At 34.5% G+C, this 21,931-nt stretch overlaps 4 protein-coding genes and 1 non-coding gene across 6 annotated transcripts; 3 read left to right on the top strand and 2 right to left on the bottom strand.

The window, feature by feature from the left end:
- Nucleotides 1-592: 592 nt before the first annotated feature.
- TRNAM-CAU lies at nucleotides 593-664 on the top strand. The gene has a single exon. It is a non-coding gene; the product is annotated as a tRNA-Met (tRNA).
- Nucleotides 599-3,438, bottom strand: LOC110693757 (endonuclease 4-like). The gene is made up of 10 exons (XM_021870928.1): nucleotides 3,367-3,438; nucleotides 3,152-3,270; nucleotides 2,712-2,892; nucleotides 2,398-2,508; nucleotides 2,253-2,308; nucleotides 2,047-2,130; nucleotides 1,819-1,911; nucleotides 1,511-1,572; nucleotides 1,339-1,412; nucleotides 599-1,080 (listed from the first exon to the last, which is right to left on the bottom strand). Exons 2-10 carry the CDS (start codon nucleotides 3,263-3,265, stop codon nucleotides 947-949), a joined length of 909 nt encoding a protein of 302 aa, XP_021726620.1. The 5' UTR covers nucleotides 3,266-3,270; nucleotides 3,367-3,438; the 3' UTR covers nucleotides 599-946.
- Nucleotides 3,439-4,247: 809 nt separating this feature from the next.
- On the top strand, nucleotides 4,248-8,156 carry LOC110693544 (quinone oxidoreductase PIG3-like). Its single transcript, XM_021870668.1, has 6 exons — nucleotides 4,248-4,647; nucleotides 5,819-5,998; nucleotides 6,563-6,644; nucleotides 6,730-6,837; nucleotides 7,112-7,270; nucleotides 7,735-8,156. Exons 1-6 carry the CDS (start codon nucleotides 4,396-4,398, stop codon nucleotides 7,929-7,931), a joined length of 978 nt encoding a protein of 325 aa, XP_021726360.1. The 5' UTR covers nucleotides 4,248-4,395; the 3' UTR covers nucleotides 7,932-8,156.
- A 5,425-nt stretch (nucleotides 8,157-13,581) lies between these two features.
- On the top strand, nucleotides 13,582-17,138 carry LOC110693545 (transmembrane protein 184C-like). Its single transcript, XM_021870669.1, has 5 exons — nucleotides 13,582-13,729; nucleotides 14,850-15,157; nucleotides 15,245-15,367; nucleotides 16,192-16,482; nucleotides 16,628-17,138. Exons 2-5 carry the CDS (start codon nucleotides 14,882-14,884, stop codon nucleotides 16,829-16,831), a joined length of 894 nt encoding a protein of 297 aa, XP_021726361.1. The 5' UTR covers nucleotides 13,582-13,729; nucleotides 14,850-14,881; the 3' UTR covers nucleotides 16,832-17,138.
- Nucleotides 17,139-17,481: 343 nt separating this feature from the next.
- LOC110693541 (uncharacterized metal-dependent hydrolase YabD-like) lies at nucleotides 17,482-20,871 on the bottom strand. Of its 2 annotated transcripts, none has more exons than XM_021870666.1 (3): nucleotides 20,768-20,871; nucleotides 19,309-20,251; nucleotides 17,482-17,904 (listed from the first exon to the last, which is right to left on the bottom strand). In XM_021870666.1, the coding sequence occupies exons 2-3, from the start codon at nucleotides 20,231-20,233 to the stop codon at nucleotides 17,876-17,878; spliced, it is 954 nt and encodes a 317-aa protein (XP_021726358.1). In that variant the 5' UTR covers nucleotides 20,234-20,251; nucleotides 20,768-20,871; the 3' UTR covers nucleotides 17,482-17,875. The 2 variants fall into 2 exon arrangements, with proteins under 2 accessions (XP_021726358.1, XP_021726357.1); XM_021870665.1 differs by having other exon boundaries at nucleotides 19,322-20,251.
- Between the last annotated feature and the right edge of the window lie 1,060 nt (nucleotides 20,872-21,931).

The raw sequence follows: 21,931 nt of genomic DNA, 5'->3' as shown, positions 1-21,931 counted from the left end.
GGATTCAAGAATTTTGAAAGTAGTTTGATATCTTGTTTCTTGTTTTTGTATAAAGCTGTACTTGTATATACTTACAAGGGGAGTTTGTTTAGATCAAAATTATATAGAAGTACGTAAGGATTTACTAGTTCAATAGAGAAAGTTCAAATTCTCAACAAAAAATGAATTTTGGTTAGCATTTCCAATAACAAATGCGACTTCGATGTCTAAGAAAAAAAGAGAAAGAAAATGGGGAGAACATTAATCTAATAAAAATCCACATTACAGATTTACAGTAACAAATACTTTGTACAAGTATATTGTTAGATAAGTTTTACTGTACGAAAATGTTAATTGTTGTAAATTTAAATACAAAGAAGTAAAAATAGATGTATTCAGTTACGAAGTATTATTTAGATTTTATTTTTCTTTCTGAAAAAAATAAATTATAATCTAACTATAGTCTAATGTAAGTTTAAAACCACAAGTCCATAATTTAAAGAAATTTTTTAAAATGGAATGAGTATAAAGGCAAGTGAGGTCTTTCAAGAAAAAATGTAAATGAAGTGAAATGATTGTGTCTTATATTTTGAAGTGTAAACAGAATCACAACATCAGAGTGGCGCAGCGGAAGCGTGGTGGGCCCATAACCCACAGGTCCCAGGATCGAAACCTGGCTCTGATAGATTATGAGAAAGCTTCCTGCCCATTTTTTTTTTTTGGTTTTCAATATTATGTATTGAATCTGACTTTTTTGTTAATAATATTCATGTATTGAATCTGTATTTTCTTATATGCTTTTGAAAATCTAAATTGAATCAATATGCATTGGCATTGAATCAGGTATCTTTACACAAAATCACATTCAATCTTCCAGTAATCAAAGCTTAATTTGAATGCATAATGCTGGTTAAAATATTTGTGGCACTCAGAACAGTCATCTCACTGATTATCACCACCAATCCTGCTACAAGATACTAAGTTTATGATTCTCCATTGTGACTTGGGCATCAAAAATCCGGTTAAGCGTAGCAGCTAAGCGAATCCCACCTTTAGCTAACCTTTTCTCCACGATTGGCAGCCTCGAAAGAAAGTATTCATCTGTTACAAACAAATTGATAACCATTTTAGGAAGCAAATATATGCAATATGCATCAGTAAGACTAACAATGATGCTTGTATGGCAGTAGTGTAATGACAAGTTTTATCTACGACTAGGTTAGTAGCCTACATTTTACTGTGCAACCAAGAGATCACATTTTGTTCTATTTTACATGGATTATCTTCTCTGATTAAGAAAATGCATATTTATGTAATTATTTTTTAATATTGCCAAGATAGGAAACTAAGGATATATACCATCCAAGTGGCTTCCTGGTGTAGCATTCTTGTACGCGTATTTACAAGCCAAAGAGATACTCTCAGATGCGTACCTGCACAAGTTTAGAGTATTACATTACCTCTGTTGAGCAGGGGAGATTATGAAAATTTCTGAAAACACACAGCATGGAGAGTGTAAGTAGAAACTTACGGAATAGGACAGACTGTATGGTTACATTTTTCCCAGATTTTGATCTCATTGGACCAGTCATCCTGATCAAGTGATCATACAAAAAAATTTAACATGAATATTAGATGTTGGTACAGACAGTTGGTTTAGTTTCGCGCAGTGCATCACAATATGATGCTAGAGGAAACAAATCAAACAAGCGCAACATTAGAAAGTATGCTGAAACTACATCTCTGATTTACCATATAGTATATACTGTCATACAGTTCCTGAAATCATTTTTACTGATGTGATAGCGATCAAAACATTGATTCAGCAAAGAAACCTACCGTGATATTACTTAATAGTGCTCCTATCATGATTGTCAGATTTGAATCATAAAATTTTTCCAAGCCAGAATCAATGATTGCTGTGTCCCATACCTAAGGAAAAAATTTCATTTAAATTCATACATAACATCATACATCGGCATATAAGACTAAAGAATGGTTTAGCATTTATTTAGAGTAAGCAAGGAAAAAAGAGAAGGAAAAACAGGAACCAATACAACAACATACATGATGCAAGTTAGTGCTTTGATTGTACCAAGTGACATTAATCAAATTTCCACCTTGATCTCCGACGAAGCCAACATGTAGAGGCTGCATTTTTATAAATAAAACCACCATTTATAAATTGATGATGCCAATTTTATTCAGTAAGCAACTCTACCAAATGATTTAAGGAATTACTCGGGACTTAAAAGAAATGAGCACGTACATACCTGATGAATGTCACCAGAAAAATGAGACAAGAACATGAGAGCTTCTGTTAAGTTATCTATGAATACACAGTACATTCTATGAGTTAGATTAATAGAAACTGAAAGACAAAGTAATAAACGTATTTGTAGAGCATATACGACACACATTTCTGTTGAGCACCATAGTTATGGTAAGCTGACACAAGTTGTATGGTGTAATTGTACATTGCTCCAATCACACATCTATTTTTTTGGTTAGCAGAATCATGACAGTCTCCTGTAATGTAAAAATGAAAATAAGAAGTCAACATTATACTATAATATACTATCGAGTTTTTCATATAGTATGGTTAGCTGAGTTCAGACTCTTCAGAGTCTTAAGACAATATTGACAGTAAAAAGAAAACTAGCTAAACTGTCAAAATATTGCTGGATTTCTGGATCGGCCACTGCATCCATGGTAAATTAAGTAAAACTTACGGCAATAATCATATTTGCAGACAAAATTTGGGGTGTTAGTATAATGTAATGCAGAACTCCAGGGATATCCTTTACGAATCTCAGACAGATCAGGCCAAGAACAAACAGCTGCTAGTTCGCCTTTAGCCGACTCAGGCAACAATCCTTTGACTGCAGCCTTAGCATCTTCAGTAAGAAATTCCTAAAAACAATAGCATTATCATTTGCAACATTGCATCAGACAAAATCCATATATGGATCCGATAACTAATTTTAATCATAAAAGTCATGCAAGCTAGATTGACTGTCAAATTTTGAAATTTTACTAGAAATTGGTACATAAAAACTTCACTTCAAACTCGAAAAATTAGATTGATCAACCTTAATCTGATCCGAACAACTTGTTTGACACGTCTAAGTAGTCTAATACGGAGTACATGTTTTTAAACACGAGTTCTTACCTCGGCTATTTTACAAGTTGCATAATGGCCATGTTGTCCCCAACAAAGAATTGCAGGAACCAAGTGCATAAAAGTAAGCACCCCAGCAATCCAATTAAGCTTCATTGACTTCATAGCTTCTGAAATTGTTATCCAACAGAAAAAAATAAATAAATAATAAATTAATCAACTTTTCATAAATACTTAAATTTGTATAAACTATTTGCAAATATCACCTTAACCAAGATACAATGTGAAGTGTTTTAGAGTGGTTGGCTAGATGAATCAAACTACGATTTTGTTGTTACTTTATATGTAAAGATTTGGAAAAATTTGAGTTTGTTTATTATTATAAGCAACTTTGAGATCAGCATTGAGATTTTTAAATTGTTCATTTTTTTATACTTCACTATTATATGTTACATTATCTTCTTAATATTCCATACTGTACTATTTTTAATTTGAATTGGAGCTACTCCAAGCTACTTGTATTTTTCTATTACTACCTCCATTACATATTATTTGTAACGATTTGACATAAACTAGGGAGAAAAAATGTCTAATTCGTTGCAAATAATATGTAACTGAGGTAGTACATCCTTTATCATCGACAATTCAACATGTGAATTGTGTATTAGGGACTAAAATAAACAGAAATTGATACACCCTATGTAGTTAAGTATTTAATATTAATACTTGTAATTGATTACTAGTAATCCAATAGAGTAGTAGATATAAAGAACAATAAGTTAACGTAAAGCTGTTGGAATAACTAAATACGAAGTAAAACACATGTGCGGACGACTTGGCCTACTCATTAGTGAGTATTTCGTAGTAATCAATTATACAGAGTATATACCAATGAGGTCTTATCTTAGTAGCTAAGCGCTTAAGAATTAGAATTTGTTATGTTACCCCATTTGTAATTTTCATTTGTAAGGTTGTACTGTACAGAGTATTGCCCAATGAATCTAAAGTCTAAACCGCTTGCTCCATCATTATTTCCTAACTACATCAATATAAGCGAGGTCGACTCTAGACATGAGTTTGTGTCTTTGTGTGAAAATTCTAACTTTGGTCACCTTAAGCCATCCTATATGACACTCTCTAGGCCATAAATAATCAAATCAATATAAACGAGGTCATAGACTCTAGACATCGGTTTGTGTCTTTGTGTCCAAAGCTCAAAATCATTTCAATAAACATTTGTAGAATCTCTCTCCCAATTTCCATTTCCCTCAGAATTCAGAGGAGCAAAATTAACCATGAAAGCAGTAGTTATAACAAGCCCAGGAGGTCCAGAAGTGCTGCAATTGCAAGAGGTTGAAGACCCCCAAATCAAAGACGATGAAGTTTTAATCAAAGTTGAAGCAACTGCCCTTAATCGAGCAGATACCATTCAGAGGAAGGGCTCTTACCCTCCCCCACCTGGGGCTAGTCCTTATCCTGGTCTAGAATGTTCTGGAACCATCCTTCAACTTGGCAACAGTGTCACTCGCTGGAAAGTTGGTGATCAGGTTACAATTTTTTTCTTGTTCTGCTTCAATTTTCGTATTATTTGGAGTTTGGTGATTTGGGTTTTTATAATTTTTAAGAAAAGTTGTAATCTTGTCATTTTTTTTTATATGTGGGGTGTTGATTAACTTGTAGTTTTGTTTTATATGCGATTGAATTGATTAATTTATCATGTTAATTTGTGCACTTTCTCTTTGCAAATGATATTGGTTACTATGGATGGATTGTGATTAAATTTGGTTCAATAAGTTGTTGATTGATAATAGTGGAAGTAACCTAAATGTTTTTAGGTAAGCTGGTTGTATGTTTGAGGTAGCAAAATGATCAGTAATGCTAGAGATGAAATGCATTTAGAGCTGGCCGAAAATTGTCCCTGAAAGTTTTGATTTTGAATGTTGTAAACCCAAAAGCTGGCTAAACCTAAGCTACCTGAATCAACTATCGTGGAAGAGGGAGAAAATGGAGAAGAGAGAGAGAGAGAGGGGGGGGGGGGGGTGGAGGGGGGGTTCTGACCCAGAAGGCGCTTGAGTTGGAGCATTGTGGTATTATGGAGTTGATTGGGAGTATACTATTGTAAACTAGGCATGTTGGTTAGTATACCCAAATAGACTGTTGGTGAACAAATTATAGAATTGTACATTGGTAATTGGTGGGTTGCCTCTTATTATTTTGTAAGAACTATCATTTGCTGATTTCTGATGCATTTGTTCACTTGTATTAGCATAATATACAGCATCAGTGATCAGCCACAAGAACATGAGGAATGTATTGTAAATGTGAAGGAATATGACTGACCTAGAAGTGGTTTAAAAAAAAATGACTGACCTAGTAGTGTTGTAGCATCTGATTAAAATTTTGCTATTGTATTAATTTAGCAACCCTGACTCATGAGTTCTGAGTTCTAGTTGTGTGCACCTAACAGATAGATAAGATAATTTGTTACAGCAGACTTAGTATGATTTTACTAGAATACTAGTGCATTCATTAGATATCGACTTGCCTATACTGTTATAAAGGTCATATGCTTCTGCTCTCCTTTGAAGTGTTTAAGTGTCATTCATACATATTTCTAAGAATTTGGTATTTTGGATTGAAATTGGTGTTTGAGTATCAAAGCCTCAAAGGTAAGCTATCATGCTATAATGATGATGAATGGTGTTTGCTATAATGTAGGTGTGTGCGCTTCTTAGTGGAGGAGGTTATGCTGAGAAAGTGGCTGTTCCTGCCGGACAGGTTCTTCCTGCCCCAGATGGTGTTTCTCTCAAGGATGCTGCAAGTTTCCCAGAGGTGGCATGTACTGTTTGGTCAACTATTTTCATGACAAGCCGGCTTTCAGTAGGAGAGGCATTTTTGGTAACTTACAGACTACTCTGATTTTGTATCTGTCACTGTTAAATAGTTTTATATGACCATGTCCCTTTCCTGCATTCTAAAAAGTCTCTATGTATAAAAATTTGTTCAATTAGGCCTCTAGGCTGTGCTTTGGTTGTTGACCACATGACCAAATGTGAGGTTCATATATGAACTTCAAGAAATTCTAGTATCATCAGTTACTGTGATTCTGTGAAGCATTCATATATAACATAAGTGGTAGGAAAATGCAACAGCAAACATTTAGATTTGCAGTTTTCTTACTAATTTCAAATCCCTTTGGAATGTTTTGATGAATATTTGTTGTTGGTTTTCATGCTACTTGGGGAGATTTGTGATTTTCTTTTGTCAAAACTCAAAAGGTCTACTGAGAGAAAAACCAAAGAGAGTTATAAGTTTGTTGTCAAATTACAATCTTCTGCTATCTGTGTGTATCATCGGGTGCTATCTCATTTAATGATTTGTTCTTATGCTATCTTTCTTTGAAAGTGGCTGATGAACAATTCTTGCAAATTTTGATTTTCTCTACAATCACTATATTTACAGGTTCATGGGGGCTCTAGTGGCATTGGCACTTTCGCTATTCAGACAGCTAAATATTATGGAGCCAAAGTATTTGTTACAGCAGGTTGACAGACTTAAGTTGTATTTTTTGGAGAATCGAGTGGGTTAAAAATTAAGCTTAAAGGTCTATAATTTGCTCTCTTCTCTAGGTTCTGACGAAAAGTTGGCATATTGTAAAGATCTTGGAGCTGATGTGTGTATCAATTACAAGACAGAAGATTTTGTTGGGAGAGTAAAAGAAGAAACAGCTGGAAAAGGTATTATTTGTGAGGAACAGATCATATGTGATGTAGTACAGACTACGGAGTATTCAAATTGTTTTTTGATGTCTGAAACCTTCTTTGTTTACCAATCTATTGTTTCACTTCCTTTTTGTGATGTTACATAATTTGCCACTTTCTTATGATTGACATACTCTTCTTACGACCCAGCCAATGTCTAGTACAGAGAAGTGAACTATTTTGGCAAGGGGAATGTTTCCCTTTATCCTTGCTATCTTAGTAAGAATAATTGATTGTATTGAACAAACAGGTGTTGATGTTATATTGGACAACATGGGAGGAGTTTACTTGCAGCGAAACATTGACAGCTTGAATTTTGATGGACGGCTTTTTATTATTGGCTTCCAAGGTGGATCTACCTCACAAATCAACCTTGCAAGTTTAGCAGCAAAGAGACTCACGGTGCAAGGTATGCAGATTTTTTTTTCTACACAATGCTGGCATTTTATTGCTTTAGAAAGTTTTGTAGGAATTTCTCTTAATCACAACACTTTTGTAAGTTAGCAACATGATCACTCCAATCCAACATCCTACCCTATAAATGACACAAAAATCAGCAACCTCATGTCCACTGAAGACACCCTTAGTTGTCGAGGATCATGACAGTTTCCCGCGCATGCTGGGCCTGTTCAACTTGTTGGTCAATGTGGAGCGGGTTTAGTTCTGTAAAGGGTACACAACCTCACCTTAAGGAAAATTAATTTACAACATCCTGTTCCATCTTTAAACCCTTCTGACATTTAATTATGTTTTTTCATATTCACCACTGCAAAGTCTACAATTGGCATACTTAGTAGTTTGGACAAGATAAGATGATTTATACTCCTGATCGACTGTTACATCGATCAATAACGTTTCACTACTTTTTTTTAGCTGCTGGCCTGCGGAATAGAACTCCAGAGAACAAAGCGCTTATTGTGAAGGAGGTAGAGAAGAATGTGTGGCCTGCTATCAAAGAGAAGAAGGTGAAGCCTGTAGTTCACAAGTACTTTTCTCTCTCACAGGCAGCTGAAGCCCATCAGCTTATGGAAAGTAGCAAGCACATTGGCAAAATATTGCTTCTTCCATGATAGATGAGATGGTTCTACCAATCAGCTCCGACTCAGAACAAGTGCAGTATATATACCCGTAGAAACAACCTAAATGGCCAATTGTTCTAGCCATAGTTCATTTTTTTTTTTGAAATAAGTTCTAGCCATAGTTCATTGTATTATGCATGTTGGATATTTAAGTTTTTGAGAAGATCTACAGTCAATAAATGAAATCTTACATTGTTGAGATTTTAATGGTTTGTTTCTTTAAGAGTTAAGATGCTTATTTGACATACTACCTTCGTTAATGATTATCTGCAACTTTGTAGTATTATTTGTGAGATATAAAATATTCCAGTTGCAAATAACCATTAACAGAGGTAATATGTTTTACTTGTATACATAGTGGTGTTTGTTTTGGATTGTTACAAACAAGTATATAAGTGTCCTTATTTCTCAATTCAAGCTTGAGGAAAAGGCCAATTCAATCTTGAGGCAATTTCATGCCACGAGACAAAAAATATCGCCCCATTTCTCATTCAAAAATTCTTATGCAACATTTATTTAAGAATCAACCCCCTATTATTAGATCTTTTGATAACTACAAAGTATATGATTGTATAAAATCTTGTATGATTTCATTCTATAATCCAATATGATTTCATACTCCTTCGTATAATCTTACGAGATTATCTACTTTTTTTTTTTTTTTTTTTTTTTTTTTTGAAACAACGAGATTATCTACCTACATGGGTTGTATGATTGTTTTTTTTTTTTATTAAATATTAAAAATGAAAGAAATTAATCATAGATATTGAAACTTTATTTCGAGATAGAGATTTTTTATTTTTTTTAATTATCTCCGTGTTATATTATTATTTGCAACGATTAGACATTTTTCTCTCTATTTTACGTTAAATGGTTGCAAATAATATGAAACACCTAGCATTCATTTATGGACAAAACTAGGGGTGAGCAAGACCGGGTACCCGGTCATATTTGTAATACCCGGATCCGGAACCGGTTATAACCGGGTCCCAAGAATTGGAACTGGTCCCGGAACCGGTTAATACCGGATCCAAATTTTTTGGAACTGGTCCCGGACCCGGTAGGAACCGGTTCCAAAACCGGGTACCCGGTATTATTCAACGTAGTAAAATACTGTTTTTTTCTTTATAATTGTTATATAATATATTATTATATATAATGGAATTTTGCAGGCTAGTTATATTAACATAATAATATCCCTAAATTAGTTTTGGAGGCTAGCAAAATACAAATATTTCAAAATACAAATATTACAAACTAATAAGCCAAAAAGTACCAATTCAACAACCTAAAATATCAGTACAACAAACTTCAACAATGCTGCAAAGTCCAAACATCCAAACATAACCAAAACAACTACTTAAATAAAAGTTCAGAAAAAAAAGGGAAGAAAAGGAAGGGCAGCAACAGGCAGCAGCTGAGCACACCATCAGCAGGCAGCAGCTGAGCACACCATCAGCCAGCAACAAGACCAGCAGCAAGTCAGCAACCATCTAAGCAACGGAGAAAGACAGCATACAGCAGACAACAAAGCAAAGAGGCAGCAGCCAACAAGGAAGCACAAATTCCCTATAAACAAAAGCCAAAATGTCCTTAGAATATTTGTCATTTGATATCTTTTCATACAATATAATTAAGAATACAATTATACAAACCTTTGTCACATCAATTATTTCCAACAAATTCATTAACTTGTGTGATGCCAGTGTCACTACCATCCAATTCTAAAAAAAAACAGTAAACAATATAAGTAATAAACTTAGAGAAATAAAATAGATAAATATACAAAATAATAGAAGTATTAGTGTATTACCTTCTTCATATTTTTGAACATCCTCAAGGAAGCGCTCAATATCAATGCATACATTTGACGCCCTTAACCAATCTTGAGTACAAACTAAAGCTTCCACCATATTTGGCCCCAAACTACTACGAAATTGATCAAGTATGCGACCCGATGTACTAAATGCGGATTCACTAGAAACCGTAGAAATTGGTATAGCCAAAATGTCCTTAGCCAATGTTGACAATACTTTGTATTTGTCACTTTTTTCTTTCCACCAACCCAAAATATCAAACATTTCCCCTTCAACCCTTCTCTCCCGAGCTTCTTCAAGATAATAATCCAATTCACTTTTTTCAACAATAAAATCACTTTCTTCCTCATCAAAATCATCATAAAACTTTTTCATTTGCTCACTATTTGAAGAGCTCAAGTTTTCAGAACCATTATCCACATTGGCAACATTAATATTACGATTATTCTTGGAAGAGGAAGAAGCAATAATAGCATCATAATGGTTAAATAACTTCTGAACATTGTCATACAAATTGTCACAAATAACATCGACTTTGGCAAAGTTGTTAGGATAAAGTTTTTTAAAAGAATACTTCAAAAACCTAAGCTTATATCGAGGATCTAAAACAACCGCAACTAACATCATGATATTAGTTTTACCGAGATCCCCATAATACTTATCAAACTTTTCCCTCATTTGTCTACCCATAATACGAATATCCATATTTGTAGAGTTTTCCCATTCTATCAAACAACTTAACACCTCCAAAACCTCGTGAAAATACAAGTTTGTAGTAACATATAAACTACCCGACATTTTCTTTGTAGACTCATAAAATAATTTCAAACACAAAGACAACACTTTAGCATTTACCCAATCTTCTTGTGTAGGTACTCCATCCTTGAGTTCCCTACTAAAATCAGGATCATCTTCCGCAAACCTATTAAAAGCTTTTTCAAATTTCAATGCGGTTTCAAGCATGAGAAAGGTAGAATTCCATCTAGTTGCCACATCAAGACAAACTGAACCTTTACAAGAAACTTTAACCAACATAGAAGAGTGTGCAAACAATTTAGCTCTAGAAGGTGAACTCCTCACATATCTAACAGCAGCACGAATTCGAGCAATCGAAGACTTCACACTAGATAAACCATCTTTCACAATCAAATTTAGAACATGACAAGCACATCTCATATGAAAAAATGAACCCTCCAAAACAAGTTTATCATGAAAATGTGTTTTCAAATATCCAACCGCCACATCATTTGAACTAGCATTATCAACAGTTAAAGAAAACAATCGATCCTCAATCTCCCATTTAAGAATACATGCCTCCACAACTTTTCCAATTTCCTTACCTTTATGACTATCCATTAATTGAAAATTTAAAATTCTTTTATGCAACTTCCAATTATCATCAATAAAATGAGCAGTCAAACAAAGATAATTAAAATTTTGAATGGAGGTCCAACAATCAGTTGTTAGTGACACTCTCGATTTCAAACACCCAATTAATTTCTTTAATTTTCCACTTTCACAAACAAATATATTCTTCACATCTCTTGCAACTGTAAAACGTGAAGGTATATGAAATTGAGGTACAGCAACACTACAAAAATACCTAAAACCTTCACGCTCAACAATAGAAAATGGTTGTTCATCAACAATAACCATTCTTGCCAAACCAAGTCTACAAGCAGTTTCATCAAATTTCCAATTAGAGACTATAGTAGCATCAGATTCAGGAGACTTGTAAACAGAAATGAGTTTTTGCTTTTTGTCTACATTTGGAGGGTATTTTGAACATGCACCAAGGTGTTTCTTTAATGAAGAAGTTCCATTATTAGTATTACCTGTTAGCATTTTCTCACAATATTTGCATTTGACTTGAACAATTTTTTTGGTTACTGGATCTCTAAAATCCCAAAAATGGTTCCAGTATTCAGACTTCCTCTTGTCACCAACCTTGGTTGATTTGGTTGTTGCATTCTCGTTTCCAACCTCACTTTCATCATCCATAGGGACTGACGAATTGTCGGTATTGCTCATAGTTCTGAAATAGGAACAAATTAAACTTTAATAAGACATAAACATTACACAAAGTGAGAGTGATTATATGCATTACACAAATACATACAACAGTCAGAACTGATATTGTCTCACTCACATAAACACAAAGAAAGAAAGGAGAGACAATATGCACAGATCCTAGTACATCATCTTCATGAAGAATACAAAAAGGAATTGGAACTTAATAAAGAAAAAATGGTAATTAATCTTATGAAAAGAAGGTTCCTTTAGTTGTTGAAACACTTTCTCCTCTATAAAAACCTTTTAAACAAGCAGAATTCTACATAGAAATCCAACTGTAGTTCCTGCACATGCATCACCATCTACATCTTTCTCCACAACTACAAATTTCAGAAAAGACCAGCTCAATAAAACAAGAAATAGATCTGAAAATCTGAAAAAAAACAAGGTAAACCAATATCATGATAACTAGATTAAAAAAAAAAAAAAAAACACTATTGCAAAGATGCAAGGTGAATGTGATCAGAAGATGGGATTGTAGTGTAGTGTAGTATGATTTTTTTATTTAATCATTCAGTCAGGAAAAAAATTCAACAAAAAATTTTTGAACTTTGGGAAATATCTCCTCTAAAGAAATTTTTCCACTAATCCATCGCAAGTGGTAAAAGCCAAAAGATAGAACATTGAGTTATTGACTCTGTTTCTTCCAATGTTTTTAACTCTATCAGGGAGAATGCAAGCAGCAAACATAACATCATTAAAACGAAACCCCAGTGTACCCACCTCATGTACTGAGATCAACACCACAATGTTAACAGCCAAACAACAACTTCTATAAAAGCAATGACTGAACTAAACATGTACAGCAACTAAAAATGGTACCCACCAATTAATACTCAATAAGAATCTATTCAAACACCCAGAAATTGCAGAAAAAGACTATAAGTGCAGTCAATTTGTACCAATTCATTGATTTCAGCATATTAAACACTCGTAACACCCTCAGAAATTGAAGAAAATAAAAATTAAAATTAACATAAACACTCTAACTATCTCCAAAGAAAATGCAAGCAGTAATAAACAGTACCAGAGATCTACATATGCAAGATGAAACAAAAAGCAAACAAAGTGAGAAAAATACTTACGAAAGAGACAGTCGTTCAGTGGCTTGATGAGAACGAAAGAGAGGATGAGATTTTGAGTACCAAGAGAAAAATACTTACGAAAGAAGACCGAGAATCAGTGAATTGATGAGAACGAAAGAAGACAAGATGAGATTTTCAGAGGAGAACAGAGAAGATTGAGAATGAACAGAGAAGAACAAAACCCTAGCAAAAATGAATTCAATGAAATGAGGAGGCTTAGTGGCTGACAGAAACCCTAGCAGAAATGAGTTGGATGAAATGGGCCTAATGTTGTATTGGACTGTGGATTGTTGGGTTTTTTAAAAAAAAATAATTTTTTATAACTAAATCAGTACCGGTTCCGGGTACCCGGATTGTCTGGATCCGGGACCGGGTACCCGGAACTGGAATTGGTTTAAACCGGGTACCCAGTGGGTACCGGGTCCGAAATTTTAGGACCCGGTCCCGGAACCGGTTACAACCGGGTCCGACATTTTGGACCCGGTCCCGGAACCGGTGGGACCAGTTCCGGGTCCGGACCCGGCGGATCCTAACCGGTTCCGGGTCCGGTACCGGGTACCCTGGGTCTTTGCTCACCCCTAGACAAAACTAGTACGAGTAATAAAAATCAGACGTCATGATATGGTACACGTGATTAGCGAGGCTTGACCCATTGCCTAAATGCCTGACATTATTTCTATCAATTATCAAACTATTCAAAGTCTCTTTCCCCACATCAACTCTGAACCCGCCTTTATTTAATGGCTTAAATATTGATAACGTTTTGATCATTACTCACTGTATTTGATTATCGATTTTCTGCAAATCTATAAAAGTAAGTCCTCACTTTTCATTTTTTTTTTTTTTGCAATTTTCTGTATTTCTTTGCATAATCACTAAGCTGTTGCTGTTTCAGTCAATTACTTTTCTGGATTGAAATTTTGGTTTCTGGAACTTTTTGGATCTTGCATCTTTAATTATTTCTGGGTTTAATTTTGTTAAATTTCATAAAGATTTAGATTGTTGGGGTTTAATGTAATGATGAGCTTGTTGTATAATTAAACTAAACAAATCAAAGGGTTTAATTTTTGTTTTTTAATTATTTTTGTGTGTGTGGGTATTTTACCATGATTCAGTAGATAATTTGGCTCAATTGTTTGTATTTCACCATAATTAATCACAATTTTGATGAATACAAGTGAAATGTGTATTTGGGTGTTTTGAATTTGCAATAGCAAAAACTGAGGAAATTATGAGGGGTGTTTGTTGTATTACCTCCTCTATTGTGGGAAATTAAGATGGCTGTAAGCATATAGACACATGAGAAACTATTACTGATAAAGTAATCTTTGATTTTCGTAACTGATTCGTCGTTATAAATTCGATTTATTCAAGCATTTAGCTCATGCTAGAATACTGACACATGCTAGTTATCTTAAATGGTCAAGTTATAACCTTGTTATTAGTTTTTGGATAATGTTATCAATTATCTGCTGGATTAGGGTAGTTGTTACATTGTAGTCACTTACTACCAGTGAATTAAGTGCTTGTTCGGATATTCGTGAATAGCAATTATAGCAACCGACAGTGTAACACTTAGGGATGGAGGAAGATTATGGCAAATTGGTAACCACATTTCTTAAAAATGGAGAAGAAAGTTTGAAAAGGGATATGATAGTTGTAATTTGTAAACATTCTGTAGTGTGAACTTGGATCTTGCCCTGAATGGTTACTTTCAGAGCCTAATCGGATGATTGACAAGCAAACAATGATATTTGGTCTCTGTTTTTATGGCAATATATTTTGATTCTGAACATCTTAGATATCGTTGATTCTTCTGATATACTCCGCTTTTGCTTCTAAATTCAGTACACCACCACTCTTTGTTATATCATAAAGTGAGTGTCGTAAATTTGAACTATGGTCTTGATGATGCTTTGATTTCCATTTTGCAGGTCTGCTGTGTGGATTCTCATAAATCCTCAAGATGTTGCCCATGTTGGATTTCACTAAAATGAATCGTGGTGAGATCATCATAGTGGGAAATGCATTTTGTGTATTGCTCTCACTGCATTTCACGATACAACTTCTATCACAGCATCTTTTTTACTGGAAAAACCCTAAGGAACAAAAGGCTATTATTGTGATTATCCTCATGGCTCCCATATATGCTGTTGTGTCTTTTGTGGGTCTGATGGATATTCGTGGCAGCAAAGCATTTTTCATGACCTTGGAATCGATCAAGGAATGTTACGAGGCTTTGGTAAGTTTCTTATTTGCATAATTTCTAATCATGTGATTGGTTAGCTTAACTACTATAAATCTAATTTTCCCCATTACTTTAATGCAGGTCATTGCTAAATTTATGGCATTAATGTATAGTTACTTAAATATATCAATCAGCAAAAATATAGTGCCTGATGAAATCAAAGGAAGAGAAATCCACCATTCTTTTCCAATGACACTATTTCAGGTGAGTTTATATACCGACAGTTTTTCTTTTCATAATTGAATATAAATACATAAAGGACAGAATAACAGGACTGTGAAGGTGTTTCTCAAGCCAACCAAATTGAATCCTACTGAGATCTGTTGAACTTGGCAGTTTTTAAGCAAGCAAACTTTGCACTTGGCAGCCCAGTCTCTCTAAGTATCTTGTAGTAGTAGTATTGAAATTTGCAAGTTGTTTTCTAAGCTAAAATTTTCATGCTGTATTGCATGGCCATATATAAGAATGCCTTACCAGAATGTTAAGTATACAGAATCATAAGTATATAACATTGAAACATTTCACACAGAGCAGTCTTGTTACAAAAAAGCGCGCGCGCACACATACACATAATTTATGTTATTATAAGGCATCTTTTGTAATAGATTTAAGCTAGGACTACAAGTTAGTGCGTACTCCGATTGCTTGTAGGTGAGATACATCATACTGCAATATATTCAATACCACCATCACTGCCAACACCATAATGTGCATCCTACTGCTTTCCAGGTCTAGTGAGGTTTGGATTCATGCATGCATCGGCCTTTATTTAGTTGTGACCGTTAGAAAGACCATGTATATTCTGTTGAGATGATGACTTCAAAGAAAGTAATATGGAAATGGTATCATATTTTGTGTAAAAATATGATCAGGAATTGGCTTTTATGGTTCCATGCATATTTGAACTTTCTTAAGCATATATCACAATTAGAACATTCCTGATTGAGTGTTTGATAAGGGTCAAGTTGAATTTATTAACTTGATAAGTTGCTTGCTAAGTCTAATGCTGATCTGGCCTGCTAATGCAGCCTCACACTGTACGCCTAGACCACCATACACTGAAGCTTCTGAAGCTATGGACATGGCAATTTGTCATGATTCGGCCAGTTTGCTCCATCTTAATGATAGCATTACAACTTGCTGGATTATACACCTCTACAATCAGCTGGATTTTCACAATAGTCCTCAATGTTTCAGTATCACTGGCTCTATATTCTTTGGTGGTCTTTTATCATGTTTTTGGTAAGGAACTTGAACCACACAAGCCGCTTGCTAAGTTCCTCTGCGTTAAGGGCATCGTCTTCTTTTGCTTTTGGCAGGTAAAATCTTCACAAATCATATTGTGTGTGTATCCATCAATCTAATATGCTGGCTTTTTATGTAGCAATCTTTTTGTACATTAGTTTTTGTCCTAATCCACTTCAATTCACACAAAAAGCTCATTCATTGTCTTAATACTGTCAGGGCATTGTGCTTGAGCTTCTGGTTGCTGTGGGGATTATTCGATCTCGATATTCCTGGCTGGATGTTGAACATATTGAAGAAGGAATCCAGAATGTGCTAGTTTGCTTAGAGATGGTCGTGTTCTCTGTTCTTCAACAATATGCCTACAGCGCTCAACCTTACATGGGAGATGTTGGTAAATGGAAAACGAAGAAGAATGAATGATGAGAATAATCAAGTTTGGTCATTATTTATTAGTTTGACCACGGTCGACACATGTAGCTGAAGAAAAACTATTGGGGTTGTGGCCCTGTATTTTGCAGTATTATAGGGAGAAACATATTGCTAGAATGCTATCATATTGAATATTTTGAAGTAATATGAATGAATTGAATAGTGTAGTTGAATCTTAGGAATTGCTCCTTATGTACCAGAACAATAATGGTGCCTATAATGAATGTAATAATGTACTGCATTATTTAACAGACTAGAGGCCAAGTAACATACGACAAGAAGCGTTTGGTTTAGTTAACTTAAATTCCCTCCGTTCCCATAGGCCTTAGTCGTATCTTAGAAGAGGATGTCCGAGGTGTGGCTTTCCCACGCCTAGTTCCTCCTTGATTGTGTGTTTATTTGTTTTCTTGTTTTTTCTTTCGTTTTATCTTCTTTGTATTTGGCTCTGCCTCTCTTGAATCAAAAAAAAAATAAAAAATTCCCTCCGTTCCAAAATGTAGCTCATACTTGAAATTGGTGCAATGCCCCAAAGACTAAGGGTAATCGTCGAGATTGATTGATGTCCATGGAAATTTTCTTTGAACCAAACATAACCAAAGTATGAAAAGGAAGTTTGAAGTTTTGTTTGGGACAATTCAAAATACAGTTTGTGAAATCATTTTCAGATGGAGGGAGCATTTAATATGACTCGCTGCTCATCAAATTTGCCAAGTAATAGGATAACGTTTAGCTGTCAAAACATATTTACAGATTTTACACATATCTCTTGTACACCACTACCTCATTGTGGGGTGAAAAGTTCCATACATCCTCTTCCAAAGAGATCTTAATACAAAACTACTAGTACAACCACATCCACAAGATGATGTCGACAATTATGGAGAGCAACAGCACAGAGATGACACCACAGTCAAGAGATGTATGTATGTGACATGGAGTTAGCAGCGAAGGGCAGGTGCCACAATTGTTGGCCGAACATTTGACACAGATCTTGAGTAGTTTGTGATGCAGACGAGATATTCAGTTTTCCACAGTTTACTCCAGAACAGGACCTTCAGTGATACCTGAGAAACATATATTGCCACTTGTATATCAAGATAATAACAGGGTCACATCCTAAGAATAGAAATTCCTTCACACAACCAGATAGAGAACCAGATGATGTGATGGAAAGGGATAGCTAGCTCAATATATTAATCAGATATTCCTAGTGTATCCCTATAACACTACCTAAAGAGTAAAGAGTACTTTCTCCATTAACAAGATATTGTCACATTGCTCGAACCCCTCATAACTAAGATATTGATATTATAATACCACTATAATGGTATGATTTTCACCTTTTCCCCATCACTCAATCTAAAGAGTAATCAGATAGAACAACATATTGATGAGGATTTTTATATCAACTCAGCTTCATCTGCCTTAATCTGGCAGAAACTTTCACCTTCCGTAGCAATCTTCACATTAGCAAACATAACTACAATATATTAACATAGCCAAATAGGACTAGTTTCATCACTTTCATGGCTGATATAAATATTAAGAGGCAACTCGCTACTGCACTCGCACATAGCCTTGTACTAATAAAAAATAATAATCATTTGAGCATATTAAAGGACAGAGAGGAAAGAAATATCTATTAGATGCTCTCCACATTTTCAAGGAATTTCTTTCAACGATATATATCAGGTATTTGAAATCATATAAGAGAATAATATGACCTAATGATTTAATGAAGGGGGGAATAGTGGCAAATGGACTTGAAACTAATCCTCCATAATTAGCTGCATCATGTGATTCATGTCAGCAAGTTAATCAGTTGATTGGCCTCAATTAGAATTATAAATGCAAATCAGGTTACTCATCATGTTAAGTACAATCCTCTAATAATGCTCCCAAAAAGATGATTTGATTTTCTAGTTCAAATTTTTAATAAGGCCTTAATTTATGAGAATTTGTGTACTTATCAGCAGGATCAGACCTTGGAAAGCTTCTGTAGTAATGAATACTTCTGTTATTTTTCCAATCAAAGGCAAATCATTTGAGAAATATAGCAGATTTTAGGCAGAACAATATTAATGGGCTCAGTACAGGGAACAAATGGTGCTCATGAAAAAAACTAGCTGTTTTCTGAAATTAAACAACTTCTGTGGCTCAGTGGAAGAAGATAATGGTGTTACTGGACTTCTTTAACCTTCATACATAGTTTTATGCATCCTAAGGATGGATATAAGAAAGGCCTTCAGCTAAATTAATGTCATAGCAAAGAATTTCCATGAATGACATTAGTGCCTTGATTATTTCATGTTTTGTTCACTAAAACTATACACCATTTGTTCGCAGATAGAATGTTATGAATGAACATAAATCAGAAAGCCATAACATGACAGGACAGAAGAAGGACAATGGAAAGTATCCATTTACATATATTCTCAGAATAGATACAAGCAAAACAATGCACTAACCTTCTTGGAGTACCTTAGAACCTTCATAAGAGAAAAGGCGAATTGCATTTGAGTAGCTTAATCCTGCAAGTTCTTCTTTACTCATCTCGAGCAGAGATGCCACATAGGTAAGTACATTATGAATATTAGCCGGATGATTCAGCATTTCTTTTGGCAATTCTGATGTTTCTTTCTCAACTTCTAACACGTTACTGTTAGCCCTCAAATGTGGATTCTCCCCTAGTGCCTGAAGTTCAGGAGGAAAGGAAGGATCACCTTCCACAAAGTACAAGTCACCCAAATTCGACTTAGGCAGTGCATCAGGTGCATCAGTCTCGAGCAGGATTCTATCAGAAGGCACAGCCTTCAGCATCTTCTTCGCCTTTTGTGATTTCATTGACATAAGAAATCCAGACAAGGAAAAATAAGCACCAAGCCTTGTTAATTCAGGGACCATCTCAGCAGACCCTAAGTAAGAATGAAGAATTACACCATCAGGAAAAGGCCCAGTTGCCTTCATCACATCAAGAAGGTCACCAAAAGCACGAACACAATGAACAGAAGCCGGCCTTTTCAGTTCTTTCGATAATTCTAGCTGTTTCCTGAATACTTCAACCTGATCATCAAAATCAATCTGTTTCCCCCGTGACCCTTTATCTAAACCAATCTCCCCAACAGCTGCAGTAGGTGTAGACTCAAAAAACTCTCTCAGAATAGTAAACCAGTTCGTCGTTCTCTCAGGAACAAACCACGGATGAACACCAAAACACGGAACAACACAAGGATAAGACTCACTCATCTGCTTAACCAAATGCCAGTCCTTCTCAGAAACCCCATTAACAGCAAAATGGGCAATGCCAGTATCAACAGACGAACGGATTAATCGTGGGGCGAGGCTTAAAATCCTAGGGTCTTGGAGGTGACAATGTGCATCAAACAGTTTCATCGCCTCGCTCTAGGCAACCTACCCTCACAATCAAACACACAATGATGTACTTAACAATGAAATTTCTGCTTTCTAAACAAAAAAATTGATCCAGCTAAAGCTACCTAGCTGAGTAATCATATAATTATACTGCAAAAGGCTAATTTAGCCCTTAAATTACATATATTTATGATGCAGAAGCACAGAAAATTGGACAAACATTCAAATGTAATATATCATCAGCCAATTTACAAGAAAGCAAAAATTAACTAAAAAAAAAAAGTTTCAGCATAATCTTTTGGCACTATAAGAATGAAAAAGCTAAGATAAAACCCAATTCAATATTTTTTTTGGGGTAATTTTTAAGTGAATAAATTCAGCTCTTCAATAATCTTGCATATAAAAAGTAAACCCAATTCGTTTATAAACTGAACATAATACAGAAAGTAAGAATAAAAATTATCTAAGTTCATTAAAATTTAGCTTAAATATTAGAAGTAAGTAGAAACAAGACATGGAAAATTTTAGAGTTAAGTTGGAATTAAGTAATTTTACCTGATGAATACGAGTATAATTTTTTGATAACCCTAATTTCAGGTTCATCTGTTTTTGAGTGGATTGCAGAGTTTAAGGGAAGAACAAAATACAAATTACCAAAAAAAAATTACAAAAAGAACGCTGTTGCCGGGGATCGAACCCGGTCACCGGCGTGACAGGCGGGAATACTTACCACTATACTACAACGACTTGGAATATTCGTTAAGTCAAAGTTTTAATTCTGGTTTAATCTCAACATATACTACAGAAGTAATTTTTATACTCCTACACCAAACAACATTCCTATCTTATTAACCAAACGCCTATGAATAATGTTATGCCAACTAAGGGCTTGTTTTCATAAACTGAACTCCGCTGAGCTTAACTAAACTGAACTGAGTTGAAATGAATATTTTATAAGAGAAAGAAAGAGCAGAACTGAACTGAATTGAAAATAAATGTATGAGAACAGACCCTAAGTGTTAAAAAAAAAGTTTACTTATATAAATATCCCCATTTATGCATGTAAAACACTGACGTTATCTTTTTCTTTAGATTTTACCATAGTAGCTTTTTCTAGCATTTTTTCCCCTATATTTTAAAAAGTTTGAGATTAATAAATAACGTTTGGATACTTGTACCCTTTAAAACTAAAGTTGTGATATAAAACCAATTGAAAGAGATTCTGACAAGCCTAGCTATGTACACGCATCGTGCGCATTAAATACCTTAGTATTTCCAAATTTTTAACTCAAATAAAGTTTTCCATTTTTCAAACAAATACTTTTTTGTTAAATGAGCTAAGTGAAATTTTTATGTCAATTATTCTTAGCACTAATGTGCAAGTTTTACTTATTTAAATTAAATAAGCAAATTTTACAAGCGGTAATTGTATGGTGCATAAGCTAAAATATGTTATTTAAGTTAATAGAGCAAATTTTCCAATCAATAATTGTATTGTGCATAAGCATAAGCATAAGCTCGAAATTGATATAATTAAAATATACCTTAAGCAAATTTAACAAGTGACTACTATGCATACATCACCAAAAATAAAGAGTCTATGTATACAAGAATATTGTAAAAGTAGAAATGTATTATCTAAAATTAATGGAAGAAGGAGAAGAAAAATAAAAATTTGGCAGGACCGCATCGCATATTCATGTTTGATAAAATTGCAAA

This window comes from Chenopodium quinoa, unplaced genomic scaffold, assembly GCF_001683475.1.
Source record: "Chenopodium quinoa cultivar QQ74 unplaced genomic scaffold, ASM168347v1, whole genome shotgun sequence".
In the NCBI taxonomy this organism is placed as follows: domain Eukaryota; kingdom Viridiplantae; phylum Streptophyta; class Magnoliopsida; order Caryophyllales; family Amaranthaceae; genus Chenopodium; species Chenopodium quinoa.
The sequence above is the reverse complement of the archived record's forward strand: the minus strand, read 5'-3'. Positions and strand labels throughout refer to the sequence as shown.